At 34.5% G+C, this 16,837-nt stretch overlaps 1 protein-coding gene across 3 annotated transcripts in view; it reads right to left on the reverse strand.

Moving 5' to 3' along the window:
• ANGPT1 (angiopoietin 1) overlaps positions 1–16,837 on the reverse strand; it is a 244,865-nt gene that overhangs the window by 10,917 nt on the left and 217,111 nt on the right. For all 3 annotated transcript variants that reach the window (XM_081816399.1, XM_081816398.1, XM_081816400.1), the window contains one exon: positions 3,133–3,263. In XM_081816399.1, coding sequence (XP_081672525.1) covers positions 3,133–3,263 — 131 coding nt within the window. The remainder of the gene's footprint in view (positions 1–3,132; positions 3,264–16,837) is intronic.

A 16,837-nucleotide genomic window follows, 5' to 3' on the forward strand; every position in this document is an offset into this window, starting at 1 on the left:
ATAGTTACTTATTAAAAATATGTTACATTGATAGAAGGAAGTTAAGGAATTAGGATATTAGGTAAGAAGAAAGAAAGATCAAAATAATATTTTGACCTTATGCCTAGCTGAAATACCTTCTGCTTTCAATTAAGCTCATCTCCTGTTGTTCAGTCTTTGACAGATAAGGGTGGCAACAATACCACATTCTCCAACCAAAATTCCCCCAGGTACTTGCGCAAAACTATTTAGGACAGTTAGCAGGCACTCAATCTTACTTTACCCTTAGTTTCTTTGAGAAGAAACAAAGGAGAAAAATATATAAATAAACAAGATAAAACAAAGCTTTAATTGATGATGACAGAAAGCTGTGAATTATTAGTTTCACAGAGTATGAAATCTCATTGCTTAAAAGAAACTATTTTAAACAGGCAGCAAGTTCAAATGCAAATTAAAAAAAAAAAGAAAGGAAAAATCATTAGATGAAGAAAATGGTTCTAAGGGAAAATATGACAGAGTAAGTATGGGTGGTGGGGAGTAGCTAAGTAGGATATAAGTTCCAGGCAATACTCAAGTTACCTGGACTGTCACTGACATTCATCCTTATGTTCTCCAGTTCTTAGCTATCTAAATTCCACATTTTAGCTTTGCAGAGTGAAGAGATTTGCAAGGCCTGGATTCTTTCAGAAGGATATTTGATAGGGTAATGGCGTTTATTACAAAAACACATTGACTTAGACTATTCCAGCCCAAGCAATAAGTGGAAATTTTCTCTCCCCAACATATGTATTTATTGGTGAGTAAGAAGCAGGTCCAAAAATGATTATGGATGAAAGAACATGACAAAGTTCAATCATCTGAAGCAGAAATAAGATCATAAATCTGAACAATGAAGTTTTCTCATCAACAACCAAGAGGTTGTTGCTTTGCTTTGTTCTATATTTTATTATGACAGAAATATGAACATATTGGAATGCTCTTCTAAGGCAACATTTGAAAGATTTTACTGTTGGTCTTTCATGAATTGCATTTATTTGGTAAGAAAAATTATCTGTAAAAATAGATGTGGAGAAATTGAAGCATATTTCAATATTAAAATGAGCAAGAACCTAGACAATCAAAATCCTTTTGTCTCTGTATAAATTTGCTGACAATCCCATTTATGGGATCAGGGAAGTAATGAGAAGAATTTTCTTTCAGGAAAAAAGTTTAAAACCTAACCTATGGGTACCATTTTTGGAAAACATTCTAAATTTGTAACAACTGTGTTGCAGAGAGGGGGTCATAAAGTTACATATAGAGGACTTTTACCTATTTGATTAGGTTGTATGTGATGTCAAAATACCATTTTTAAGTATAGGGAGAAGGATATGATAGAAGAAGAATCATAACAGATTGGCTTTGATAATGCTAGGGCTGGTCTCATGTTGAAAAGATATTGATGTAAGTGTGGTGGTCAATGGGAAGTGATTTGGTGGTGGTAAAAATGGAGGACATGGGGATGGGGATGAAGGTGGAAAGATTTCTTCAAAATCACCTCTCCATATTCTTCCATGCTCTGTTAACTGACGAGAAAATGTCAACCTAATGATACATTTCATTGGCTTCAAAATTTGAAAGTGATTTCAAGGGTTACAAGATGGTTACTCATTCATTCATGCACCATATTTTTAATTGAGTTCCTATGTGCTGCATCTACTGGGCTAGATGTTAAATACAAAATGGTGAGCATTAATTTGCTTTTATTTTCCTTATGTACAAAGTGGAGATTAGAGTTTCTCTCCCTGCTTATCTCACAGAACTTTTTGGAGCTTGAGTAAGATAGTATGACCTATGCAATAACATATAAAAATACATAAAAATAATGGTAGTAATATCATATTTGGGAAGGAAAATACTTCAATTTTTCCTTCCTGCCATGAAAACATGTTCTGTTGTAGATTAATACAGAAGGAGAATCAGAACAGCTGATGGGGCAGGGAGTGATTGCTATTCCATTAAGAGAGGGAAAAAACTCTGAAACTGTGAGAGCAGAAACACTGGAAAGAAAGTTACCTTTACAATTTTGTTTGGTGCCATCTCCTTCCTTGCCAGAGCCTATAACGTACTTGAGCTACACTGCTTGCCACTGGGTTTTAGCTTAGTGTTTCTCAAACCCCAGTTAGTCGTGTATCAACTTCACAGATTTTTCCTATTATCCATTTATAACATTATTAATATTTAATTAATATTTTTCTTTAAATCAGTAATGTGTTATATATAAAATATTGTGAATACTTTAAAAATGCAAAGATTATATAATTCCTTTAAAGACCAGTACCACTTACTATAATAAAAGGTAGATATAAAACCCAATAAAATTAAAACAAAATCACTTTATTTAATTCTAGGTAGGTTCCATTGTCTAACCAAGGCCCTGAGCCTGAGGCCAAAGAGTTTGCTCCTTCTTCACTATGAAGGTTATTGAGTGATTATTGAGTAAGTGCTGAAGAAGTGTTACAGATACGCTAGCACCAAACTGAGAACTTCTCTTTGACACAATCAGAAAGCTGGAAAGATACTAAAAAGTTCAAAGAGGATTAACTTTCTTACTCAGTGATACAATATTATTTAATGGAATTTCTTATACTAGCTCAAATGTCTTGCAGAAGTCAATACCATATAATGCAAAGCCCTAGTGTAGCTGGTCTTTAGATCTTTAGATCTAACTATATCTAACTATACCTCTTTATTCTTCTTATTCCATTTCAACAGAATGACCAATGAACTCTACTACACAGTTGCAAAACACTTTGTAAGGAGGATTCCCCCTCCACCCCGAGGCTGAATTCCCAAATTGCTCATTCCACAATGGGTATCATTATGATTACTTAAAAGGCAGAATAACTGGCACTTCAAGAAGCTAAAGAAGGTATTCAGAATTAAGCCTAGCGTGCACCTTTTATAGACACTGTGGGGGGAGGCAAACTTATAAATATGCTAGCAACATCTTGCACAAGAACACATGGTAGATTAGTGGGCAGAACAAAATGATCTCTAGGGACTTGCTCTTAAGTTTCCTGACCAGAAGATCACAGTCCTTTCTCACAGATAAGAAAATTCAAGCCTCAAACCAATGAAACATAACTTAGAGAATGGCCCCATAGGACTTACCTCCTGTTAGCATGAGGGCACATTTGCACATACAGTTGTCATTATCTGCATCTTTAGTGCTGAAATCAGCACCATGTAAGATCAGGCTGCTCTGTTTTCCTGCTGTCCCAGTGTGACCCTTTAAATACAACCTGAAGTTTAAAAAAAAATGAAAAGATAAGCCATTTAACAGAATAACAGAACCCAGAAGACCAGTTTGTTGAATGTTTGCCTTTTTCATCATTTTCTCCCTTCTTTGTACTCAGCCCTTCTAACAAACTAGTATAAGACCCAAGCTAGAAAGAAAGAAAGAAAGAAAGAAAGAAAGAAAGAAAGAAAGAAAGAAAGAAAGAAGAAGGAAGGAAGGATGGAAGGTAGGAAGGAAGGAAGGAAGGAAGGAAGGAAGGAAGGAAGAAAGAAAGAAAGAAAAAGAAAAAGAAAGAAAAACAGAAAGAAAGAAAGAAAGAAAGAAAAGAAAAGACTAAATCACAATAAAATTCTCTATGGCTTGTATGCTTGGTGCTTATCTCACAATGCATATTCAAACTCATATGGTTCTCTGATAGTGCATGATCTACAAAAGGAAAATAGGTTTATTTTATTACCACGAGTATTAATCTCCAAAGAAAAAATGCCTTGTAGAGTGTCATTACAGCATATAATTATGTTAATATTGAATAGTAATGATGTGATAAACATTATTCTTAATAGCAATACTAATAATAATTCTCATTGATTGAGGACTTGCTCTGTGCCACTCTGCTAAATGCTTTCCAGTTATTATTTAATTTAATTTTATATTAAATTTGTGATCTAGGCATCAATATACTAATTTTTTATGCTAAGATTTAGAGAAGATAAATAAGCTGGAATTTGGCTGTGTTTGACTTTAAAATTCAAGTTCTTAATCATTATACATTCTCTGAACAAATATTTGTTGAGCACATACTATATAACAGAAATTGTTCTAAGTACTTAAGCTACATCAAAGGGCCATGCCCATAAGGAGCTTACATTCTAGTAGTATCCCTAAAATTAAGTTCAAAATGCCAACTGTTTAACCTCAAATATGGCATTCTTCAAAGAACCTAACCTACTTTACTCTCTAGAAACATTTCTTATATGAAATTTACATAAACCTAGATCAGGGGCTCTCCAACAGTTGCACATATAGATAATCATCTGGTTATTTGTGGAAAAGGCCTTTTCACTAGGCGTAGGAATTTATATTCTCAATTAGTATCTCATATTACTCTTTGCAGATTGAAGAATTCTGGTCTAGAATTTAAAAACTAGTGGACAAATCACCATCAATGCCTAATGTAGTTCACTGATGTCTGGTCATTTCCTACTGATCCTATACTTTGTTTCCATATCCACCTGGGTACTTTGAACAAATGCAAACTTGCTCAGGTCCTTCAGCAGTTCCTTGGGGGTCAGAATAACTAAACTAAGCTTGTCAGAAGTGTCACTCTGATACAAGGTCTTCTCTGGTTGAGACTCTACCTTTCTTTCTAATTCTACCTAATATGGTTCATCTGTTCTCATTTATCAAAATCATCTAGCTATATTCCTTTCATATCCATGTATATTACCACTTCTGTACCTGAGTCTTATTTATGAATCTTATCCACCCACAAAATAGTTAATATCTTTGTATGAGGGAGACACTACTAGGACCTGGGCCAGCTCTGAACAAATTTTACATTATTATTAAATAGAAATAATACAGGTCAATTAATATTTGGATTTTTATTTTTTCACGTATATATTTGACCTGTGTTTGTACCTAAGTATATGTAAAGGTCCCCCTATTATTTTGTAAAGTTGATATTAGTTTTAGCAAATAACAGTACTATTGTATGCTTGTGCCAAAACATTTTACAGATATTCTGCAGAGATTTTTTAGTCAGAACAAAATATACAATTAAGCCCTACTCAGGTTTTGTTGTTTTCAATGATTAATAGAACCTGTGGTTAACGGTAAGTTGAAGGCAGCTTCTAAAGCTAAATTATCATACACAAGCTTGTATTTCAAAACTTTGAGAGGCAGGCTAAAAGTCACCGGTGATAGAGAATTGTCGAATTTTTGAAGCGTGGATTTACATTTCAGGTTGCAGGCAGCCCACAGGTGGGTGGGTTTCATCAGGGGAAAGAAAGATGAGAGGTCACCAATGGGAGCCTGGGACAAGTTACCTGGGTGAATTTACAACCTTCCAGATTTGATCACTTTCTCAGCCTTTCAGAGATAGACACATAGTCACAAAGCTAAGGGAGACTTTTTGTAAGTTCTCCATTTACAGTCAAAACTGGGACATTGTGGGGTCCAGGATCATGGTCTTCTTAGAGAGAGTTTCACACAGAAAGCCAAGTTATAATTGGAAAGTTGCTTGTTTGGCGAACACAGAATCAGTTGGGGGAAGATGAATGATTCAAAAATTAAATAGCTGTGACTCTGCAGGCTTGAAATCTCCTGCTCCACTGGGACTGGCTGAGGTTAGCCCACAGGTGCTCTTGGATGAGCCATGCTAATTCCATCTCTGATTCTTGGCTTCTCTATGATTTGTGATGACTTTCCTTCTTTTTTTCAAAAGGTAAGTCAATACCATTATCCCTGTAAGTAGCTTTAAGCTCACTGATGGGGATAGAGATTCCAGAACACAATGTTTTCTACACCTTCATTTTCAGGTAATTCAGCACAAATGTTCAGTTGATATTACGTGAGTGACTGCTATGTGCTGGATATATTTCATACTTTTATCCTTTCACAAGAGGGTTATATTTTAAGACTTATAGTTTATAATGGTTTCTTTGTGTTACCATGGCAATTGGAATGCCCAATTATAAATTTAGGAAGTAGAGAAAAGCAAAAAGAAGAAAATAAAAAGCAACCCAAATCTCATCTCTGAATATAACTTATTCTTGGTGTCATGGTTTATATGCATTTAGTCTTGTCCTTGTTTTCCCCCCTCCAAATTGAAAATATTATCTAATATTATCTATTTTTAAGTATATATGTAATATCTGATCATATTCTTAAAAAAATTTTGAACAATGCACATAAAGTTGCCCACAGACCTATCTCATCTATCTCTTTAGAAGTAATCACTTACATTAGTTTTGCATCTTTCAAAACAGTTTGTCTTCATGTATAAATACAAATGAAAATAAAATCATACTCTACAGATTTCTTTATACCATGCTTCCATACATAATTGTATGACCATTTTTTTCATGCCATTTCTTATTCTTCTCCAACATCATTTGGAAGCTATTGTATGACTATCCCCAAAATTGTTACAAGTTTAAGGGTGCCTTCATATATCTCCAAGTATGTATCGAAGCATGTAGAAAGAAGTGTAGCATACACATCAACAATGTCTTTTCCTGACCTTTACCTCTATGGACTTCATTATTGCTATATGTTAGAGTCTGTAAGTAAAAAGAGACATTTTTCCAGATCCTTTTAATCAACATTAGAAGGTAAGTCTTCTAGTTCTGGCAGCTCTTCTCTGGATTATTACAGAAGCCTAACAACTAGTCTCACTGCCTTGAGTCTTGCTCCTTCCCCCTTGCCCTAAAATCCATGCTCCAAGTGGCTCATTCAAAAACCTGTATCTCATTATTCCTCCACTCTGGTTAAAATCCCTCAGCTGTTCTCCCAGCACATGAGAGATAAAGCCCAAATTCCTTATTGTGGTTTACAAGGACTTTGAAGATCTTGCCCTCCTCTACTTTTCCCACACCACCCAACCCCCCACACCTCTCATCGCTTATTTCCTGTCCATGTATATAATACTCCAGGCTTATCAATTACTTGTTCCCTCAAAGCAATACACTCTCATTACTCTATATATCTGCATGTGCTGTCCCCATTCCTAGAAGGCCCATTGTGCAATATATACATATATTAAACCACTGTGTTGTTAATTATATCTCAATGAAAAAGAAAAAAGTAGAAAAGACCAATATTTAGAGGATTTTCACTGTACAAGACTGAGTAGAACTTGTAATTTACATATAGTAGTATTCATTTCCCCTGAGTCTATATCCTTAGTGTGTCACAGGGGAGCTGATTATGCTCTTCTAGGGAAGAGGCACCCATGGACAGTCATTTTCTTACACTGGGAAATAGAGATGGTGCATAAAAAATAATTTTTCTCACCACTATTTGAAGAAATTTATAAATGAGGACAAGGATTTTGGGAGCAACTGTGTAGTCAAGGATAGGTCATCTAAACAGTTAAGGGGCTCATTCTTTCTTAGCAGCTATTTAGCTAGTACAGAGGAGCAATTATTGACCCAAAGCCAACAATTCTAGCTGGTTATTTGATAAAGGCAAACTAAGAGCTGGCCATTCACTAATGCCAAGCATTTTTTCTAATTAGATAAGATTTATTTGAATTGAGGCTCAAATGGAATATTTAGGTGGTTCTTTTAAACAGTGGTTCTGGCTAATTTCTAATGTCTTTATTTTAATTAATTATCTATGGCTTTCTCCATTCTGCTAATGGAACTTCACTTTACAAAAGAAAAGTCGATATACAGAAGGGTGAAAGTTGGCCTTGCATCTGAATATGGTGAAAGAAAATTTAAAGTGTGAGTCATTAGAGAGAATACTTCCATAAAATAACACCATGGGAATCCTGGACATCTATTTCTTTTGTTCAGCCAGTATAGATGTGGCTTGCATGAAGGATGATGTGTTAGGAGATAAAAACCAAACGTTATTCCAGAGTAAAGCATTTGGCTTAGGGACAGAAATATGGAAGATTTAAAAAAAAAAAGAAAGAAAGAAAAAAACAAACAAAAAAACCCCTAAATAAGACAAAAACTCCAAAGAAGATGTGATCAAAAAGGCAGCCACAAAGTAAAATCATGGTATTCATCCTTTTAAACCCATTTTTCCTAATTAATGAGGATAAAAACCCCACATTTCTTACATGATTTGGTCATTGGCTGTAAAGAATGTCAGCCATTATGATTTTTTCAATTAGCATCTTTAGGAAAAATGAAACAGATAAGTGCATGTTGAAATTGGTCATGATTCCCTAGTCATCCTCAATGAAAATACAGTTATGCCTTTTCTTTCATTTAAAGAAATTCATATAACCAGAAAGGCTAAATCATATTTCTTAATAAATGTAGGGCAATCGTGAGTTCTATTATGAAAGAACAGGCTTCAAAATATACCTATGAATCATCACAGTGATTCTGTAGCTTCTCTAAAATAGGCAGTCCAGGGTCATGAGTCTGGTTTTTCATTAGTTTTGTCTCCTTAAGAGACTGCCATACTTCCCACCATTTTTACATCTTTACTGTATTCAGGGAAGCAAGAGTCTCTTTCATTACCCAAGGCAGTGGGAGTTGTATGTATGACAAATTGAAGTTTGGCCTTGACTCTTTTAAACAGTAGAAAGACTCAGATATCTGAACTTTAAGGTCTTTCAGACTGACAAGCTGAGGAGATCTCCTGCAGCAGCTTTCCATTCTGGCTCTGAGCTCTCTCCCTGCCGCCATATGGAACTAGTTTGTCTTTCTCACAATCAATTGAAGAAAATACAAAATGACCCCCATGGTTTTCTTTCAAAGCCTGGTAGCAATGACTCAATCTGACAGAGTTTCCCCACACGGCTGTCTCTTGGTTGCTGCTGCTCAGGGTTGACTCTGCTCTAACCACCCTCCCTTCTTTACCAAAAGAGCTGGGCACCATCAGCAAAGACGGCTAGCAGAACATGTCTTTTAGAACTGAGTTTAAATGATACAGGTGGCATCTTCTGCTGAAAACAAAGACAATTCTCTTTTGTCAAACCACATATAGAAAAAAGAGTGTTTTAGACTTTTAGCAAAACTAAGCATTTGTTTGGTGCTATAAAGGCATCACTGGGAAGTATACAAATAATTAGTATTGTTGGAAAGAGGGTAAGAGAAAAATTCAGGAGATGCTAAACTGCTCAAAAAATTTATCGGAAGAGGTTAGCTTTGGAGGCTGTGGAGGACATGGACTTTTGGAGAGGGACGAAGAGGATATTTTCAGTAAAAGAGTTGTGAAATCCATACCACAATTAAGTTTTGAGGTTATCTAACATAAAAAAAAAACCAGATAAGAAAGAAAAAGGTTTCCATCAGTCATTTGAATGTTCTGGGAATGTCAAGTGAAAAGGCAGGCAATGAACTTACTTTGATACTGGGCATTTAAGACAGATTTTTAGTTCTTTTATTGTATTAGTATTTGAAGCTGAAATTCTTTACGTTTAAAATGTCCTGTTTGTTAAGTATGCAGAGTTCTGGTGGAAACTACTAAGACTGGAAGCCTTGAGATAAAGGAAAGAATATAAATTTATGTTAGGGGAAACTTCAGTCCTATATTGGACTTTGCTAATACAGTAAAATTATCTTTAGCTAAATAATATTTTCTTTTTTTTTTCAGAGTAACATCTTTGATGCAAACATTTTATTCTCTCTAGTTCAGGATTGTCCAAGTGTATCTTGTTCTTTCAAATGAATAGAGCTTTACTGATTTGGTCCCTTTCTCCCTATCTTCACAAGTCCAAAATGAACCATCTTTCAAGGCAAGCCCAAATGTTACACAGGAAGCCTCCTCTCCTTTCTCCTCTAACTCGTCATTGCACAGATAAATTGCTTCTCTTGTGGCACATCTCAGTTTTCCTATTATTATTTATATATGTATTATTATTATTTATATATGTGCTTTTCTTATTATTATTTATATATGTGCTTTTCTTTCCTTAGCATATTGTCAGCTCCTAATAAGTATTCATATCTCAGTCATCTTTGTAAACTCCATATATCATATACATAACAGACATTCAATAAATATTGAGTCAATTATGAACTAAGAGTTAAAATTGTTCAGAATTTAAGTTTTACTCATTTCAAGAGATGGCTTATATGTAGTACCATTTTAACTCTATCATTATGTTTTACAATTCAAGCCCCATGGACATTAATTTTCTGATTTGAAAGCAGAAAGGTCTACCTTATTTTGAACCCAGATGCCTGAATCATAATGGTCTTTTATTTCAAATGTTTATTCTTATAAATTAAAATTCCAATCTTTTGAGAATCCTATGTTTCTCTTGCCATATATCAGGGTACTTTATTGGCTGAATCCAGCATGTGATCTTTTTTCCCTTTCTTTATCCATAATTGATACTGGGAAAAATCCTTGAAAAGACCACCCAAGGCAACTCATCCTGTAATTCCCATCCTTCCTCCCCAAAAGTTTCTTCATCACGTTCAATCTTCCTGAATTGGTGTCATTTGTTCTCAGATGGAATTGGATCATTGAGGAATCAGCAGAATTTCTGTATATTAAACTAGCCATTATGCTAAGAAGGAGTGCATTATCTTATTTGCTTTTTAAGCCTCAGATGCCCTGAGGTAGATATGTTATTCATTTTTGAACATGTTTAGTGGATGATGTGCAAGTGTGAAAAATACTTGAGATAGTGATGGTCATGGGAATCTGTGCTGATTAAGAAAGATAAATTTCCAGTTACAGAAAACTCAGCTCAAATAATGAGAAACTTGAGAAAATCCAGTTTTATTTATTTTGTGATTCTGATTGTTTTATATATTGATTTTCATTATACGTGCATAGATTGCATGGTAATTTTCCATCTGTTTGTTTTGACAGTATACATTTTAATGTCTCTCCCTTGATTTAGAAATATTAATATAATGTAGGACTTTGTAAAATTGAGTTTATCAACCACCCAGGTCTCAAGCTCTTGACAATGGAAACACTGCTACCAGTTATCCCTGTTTCAAACTCAAGTAAAATACAGTTTTCAGTGTTTCTCAATGACATGAAGATTGCCTGTGTTCAAAACTCATGAGAAATTCTTCCTCTAAAGAAAATAGAATTCACATACTGTTATTTCTGTGCCTTTGCACAGCGCTGAGAGAGTACACTCTATTCTGTACATGTAAAAATAATTTTCATGAAATCTGTGACAATGAAACCATACTTGCCAAAGTTTAGAAATACACACTGTACTAATACCCTAGTTTTAGTTCTAAATAAAATAAAGTCTTCCAGTATTCCTCCCCTTTTCTAAGAATACATTAAAAAAATGAGTGCCAAAATGAATTACATGGCACCAAGACCTCTGTAAAAAATACAAACAGTCCCTTAAACATTTTAATTCCCTTGGTGTCACGTGTGGCTGACAGAGTCAGCCCCAAGTGAGTGGCTCAGTGACTGGACACCATTCTGGTGCCTAAAAGCCCAGGCCTACGGCCATCTCAGAGAGTTTATGGGTTTGCTTTTTTACCAAAAATTAAGTCAAGACCTTGTTAAACTTGTGATTGAAATTGGTGATTTTTTTTAGTATAAGCAAGTTCAAGGGAGGTAGGTTTGTTCTCATTTTAATTTCTGTTTAAAGAGCAGCAAGAAACTTTCTTTCCAGCATCCCCTAGGGGAAGACAGAGAGAGGGGAAAGGGTGAGTAGAATGTTGAAAACCATTGAGAGGCATTGTCTGAGGTTGTTTTGCAAAAAGGAAATACTTTCTCTTGTTGTACTTGGATAATGTGTTGCTATAAGTTCTGCAAATAAGGCTCTAGTGTGCATGAGCAGATTCTTCTGTTGACCAAAATCATCAGTGTGCTTATTTCTCTTCAAAATTAGTATAAGACAGCGTCCAAGCTCCTTATCAAGGAACACGGCCCTCCGTCTTCTGTAGCACAGTGAACTCACACATACAATTTACTTACTATTGTCTAATAAGGCACTTCCTTTTTCCACTTCTGGGTCTTTATCCACATTGCTCCTCTGGCTGAAATCTCAAGACCTTTCTCCTTCTGCCATCATCCTCTGTACTTGCCTCATGAGCACCTAGTCATATTTCACAATCCTCAAGGATTTCCTCTATGAAGCCTTTCCTGGTCCCCTTCAATCTCCTCCAATGTATCCCATCCATCTTCAACCCCAGCTAAATAGACCACTTTTCTTTACTGTCCAACTAGAGCCTCATTCCAAATGTTCTTATCCAAGGACTTTGAGTGCGGAGCTGAATCACACAGATATATAAGCAAAATTTAGTTTTTTTCAGTTATTCTGGGGAGAGGATCCATAGCGCCATCATTTTTTTTAAAGGTCCACAACTCTTTGATTAAAAAACAAACAAACAAACAAACAAACACATGCTAAAACATACCAAAGCTGCAACTTTTAAGTCAACTATATCATGTTTTCTTCTGTCTTCTAAACTATTAGCACCACAAAACCGGAAAGCATGGTGTCTCCTTTTAGAGTCATGAAAGTGTTAGTTCTGCATCAACGTCACCTGGGTGTAGTTGGTAGAACTGAAATCTAGGTCCTATCCTAAGATCAGAATCTCTGGATATGGAACCTAGAAATCTGCACTTTAAACAAACACCCTAGTTGACTATATGCACACTGAAGTTTGGAAACAACTGAATAGTATTGGGGAAATATTAGCAACATGATAAATGTTTGATGGCTAGCTGGCTGGACAAACAAATGAATGCAGACCCTGATTTCAAAATAATTATAACAACTTTTAAGGGAGTAGTTTTAATGAAGCTATGTAGGTTATAGCAAAACTATATCTAGTTAAGAAATAAAATAATTATGGATATTAGACAACTGCATGTTTAAAATTATTTTATTTTTATTTTTTCAAAAGATTTTATTTATTTGAGAGAGAGAGAGAGAGCAGTGGGAGGGCCAGAGGGAAAGGGAGAGAGACAATCCCAAGCAGACTCTGTGCTGAGCATGGATCCTGATGTGGGGCTTGATTCCAGGACCCTGAGATAATGACCTGAGCCAAAACCAAGAGTCGGATGCATCTGACTGAGCCACCCAGGTGCCCCTAAAATTACTGTTTTTTAACAAGCCAAGGAAATACTGACTTAACGTTTCTTATAATCAGCATATCTCTAGATTAGGAAATGTCAAAGAAGCATACACTATTCAGATGTACTTCTTCTGCTAAGAACACAAGGTGTACTTTAAGAATCAGGTTATAAATAGGTACAAACTATTCATTGGATCTTTAATCGCATCTATTATTTTAAAGCAGAGTTCATTAAAAATAATTATTTTATAACAATAATGTGACCTCCAAATTTTTATATAATAACTTCTGATCTTCATATTTAGAAAATTCTCTCTACCATTGATTATAAGGGTATGCAAGGGAAAGGAAATTGTTTTTCATTGACAGCCTAACAATGAATAAAGCTAAAATCATTCTTTCTTTATACAGCTGTTTAGTTGAACTCCTAACTGAACCACATAAGAAAAAAGTACTTTTGATTCTTTCACTAGAATAAGCAGACCAGCATCAAACTGGCATTTGTGATGTTAGCACCAAGAAGCATATCTAAGCACTTTGTAAATACTTTAAATATGTGGCTAAATATTTTATTTAATATTAAAGTTGAATGTTATGATGGTACTACTAACATGGGATTTATAGCTGATGCATTTAATGTTGTTACTTATTGATACTTGGCATAATTATTTAAAATGGTTTTAAGATGTTTATGGTTGAAATGGGTAAAGGCTCTTGTAAAGGAAATAAATCATCTAGAGAGAAAAACTTTTGTATAAATTAGAGGGTAATAAATATTTTATATTGTCATTGTGACAATTTTGAAATTTCTACTCAAAAAGTATAATTAACTAAATCTTGTAATATTCACTAAGCCCTCAGTTATTCATCCAAGATGAGTTCCATAAAATCAAGGTTTATGGTCTGTCACCTAGTGGCAGTTATCAAAACTGTAGGCAGAGAAACTAGTTCTTGAGCCTGTGCACAGACTACTGATTAGTGACAACAACATAGCATCCTTTTCCAAGATCAGTTGGCCTAGCGAACAAGGTATGTTGTCTATTTTATTAATATTTTATTTCATTTGCTTGGTATTGTACAATACAGAAATTCTTGCATATCATTTGCAAGTAAAGAAAAAAAAACCCAGAAGAGCTTGGAGTTGAATAGATCAGGGAGATGAATCTCATCCAACCAACAATCCAAAAAACTAAAGGACTCAACAAAAATCATAGTCTAAATAAAGTATATAACTCCCACATTGGAGAAATTTTTTGAAAATACAAACAAAACTACTTAAAACCTTGAGTTTGCAATCTAGGCTAAGAATTCAAGAGGGTAGAAACTGCCAGGTGATTCCCTATATATATTTTTTTCTACTTTGGTCAGTCCAGAACTGCTATAAAAAATAACTTTCCTCTTAGTATTTCAACACATCTGCTACTGGTTCTAGCCAGGACCATGTAGCCCAGAGGATCGGAGAAATGAAAAACATTTCACTAAAAAGAGTAAAACAAGTTTTGCAATACCTACAAAAATGCAGGGCTTAAATTTATGTGGGACACCCGAGAGAATTCTTTTCAATCTACACTAATTTGCTTTGTCCTTGAAATGCATACATAACACGGGAGTACTTTAATGATTAAGAAAACAAATAAAAAAAGGTTTTGGAATTGGAAAGAGTTCATCCTTACTTTCTGATTTTACTTCTGAGGACCTGAGACTTGGAAAAGTGAAGTAACTTGTCCAAGGTCATTCAGAAAATAACTACAGATCCAAGTCTAGAATTCATGGCTCTTGATTCCCAATACAAGGTTTTAGCCATTACATCAAACTCTTTCCCAATAAATATGTTGGCCAAAAGTAAATTTTGTGTAAAAATATATTTAACGGCTAAATTATTTTCAATTTTTAAAATTTTGATTCAAACATTGCATTCATGTCTTCATGTAGAATCTCTTCCAGAACAAGACTTTAACACAGCTATAAGTCAGTTTTACCCTGAAGGTATCATTCATCTCCAACAAATAATATGGAGATAATAAAATATGAAGAATATTCCCAAACTGTGCATCAATATTGTAGTAAGATTATAATGATAAGATGTACATTATAAATAGTTAAATGTTATCATTCATACTTTACTAATAGAGATTTTTTTGTTGGTCCAAAGAGGGACTACCTTTAAGCTTGTTATTATACTATCTGTGATAAAGGATTTACTAATCTAGTTAATACAATAAAAAATAAAAGAATTAACTCTAGGGTACAAAGTATAATCAAGAATAGAAAAAAATTAACATGGAAAAGGGAAAAAAAGAAAACGATTAACATGCAAAATCCCCTACCTAATAAAACATGTCCATTCAATAAGCTATGCCTATCTAATGAGTCTGAAATTTTTTTTTAAATTTTATCTTATTATGTTATGTTAATCACCATACATTACATCATTAGTTTTTGATGTAGTGTTCCATGACTCATTGTTTGCGTATAACACCCAGTGCTCCATTCAATACATGCCCTCTTTAAGAAAATTTTTTTATATATTTTTATTTTTATTTTTACACTTCAAAGCAGTACAACTAAATATTCTCCAATTGGTGAATCTATTCTTTTAGCTATAATGATACAATACGTTTCTTAAACTGTGCCCACGAGTGTCTGAGGTGCTAGCAAAGAAAGGGCCAAAGAGATAGTGTAGTAGGTCCCCAAAACCACTTCAACCAAAATAGATAAGCTTTATGGGTTTTATACATTATGATATTTTGTAAGAATTTTCTTTGCAAACATACATATTCCATTGCAAAAACAAAAACAAAATTCAGCTTACAGCGAATTAAACTTAGCCCAATCAATAATGGGACAAACTGACTCTTTGTGCCTTTGGATGTGATAAAATGGCAAGTACAATACCATTTCTACAGCATTCTTATCAAAAACATTTTATTTGAATCTCATCAGGAAGGAATAATAAGATAGATTGAGAAAGGGACATTTTTGAGGAAAATTGACCTGGATTGTTTAAAAATATTTGTGGTAGGTATGTGGTAGACTATTCTAGGTAAAAGGTGACTAAAGAGAACACAGATGTAATGAGTGAACCTGGACTGGGTCCTGAAGCCAAATTAATAAACAGACAAAAATACCAATCAGTAAAACAATGGGTTACAATTTCAATATAGAAATATAATTAAAATGTTTTATTGAAACCACTAAAAATTTCTTGGGTGTGATGAAAATTGAATTAAAAATACATGAATATCTCAGTGTGGTTTTGATTTGAATTTCCCTGATGGTTAATGATGATGAACATTTTTTCATGTGTCTGTTAGCCATTTGTATGTCTTCTATCCATTCGTCTGTTGAAGGGCATATCGGCTCTTTCCACAGTTTGGCTATTGTGGACATTGCTGCTATGAACATTGGGGTGCATGTGGCCCTTCTTTTCACTACATCTGTATCTTTGGGGCTAATACCCAGTAGTGCAATTTCTGGGTCACAGGATAGCTCTATTTTTAACTTTTTGAGGAACCTCCACACTGTTTTCCAAAGTGGCTGTACCAACTTGCATTCCCACCAACAGTGTAAGAGGGTTCCCCTTTCTCCACACCCTCTCCAACATTTGTTGTTTCTTGCCTTGTCAATTTTTGCCATTCTAACTTGTGTAAGGTGGTATCTCAATTGAATGGATAAAGAAGATGTGGTCCATATATACAATGGAATATTACTCAACCATCAGAAAGGATGAATATCCAACTTTTGAATCAACATGGATGGAACTAGAGGAGATTATGCTAAGTGAAATAAGTCAAGCAAAGAAAGTCAATTATCATATGGTTTCACTTATTTGTGGAACATAAGGAATAGCATGGAGGGCATTAGAAGAAGGAAGGGAAAA

The sequence above is a fragment of the Leptonychotes weddellii genome, chromosome 4 (assembly GCF_054177405.1).
Source record: "Leptonychotes weddellii isolate Sample4059 chromosome 4, ASM5417740v2, whole genome shotgun sequence".
Classification (NCBI taxonomy): domain Eukaryota; kingdom Metazoa; phylum Chordata; class Mammalia; order Carnivora; family Phocidae; genus Leptonychotes; species Leptonychotes weddellii.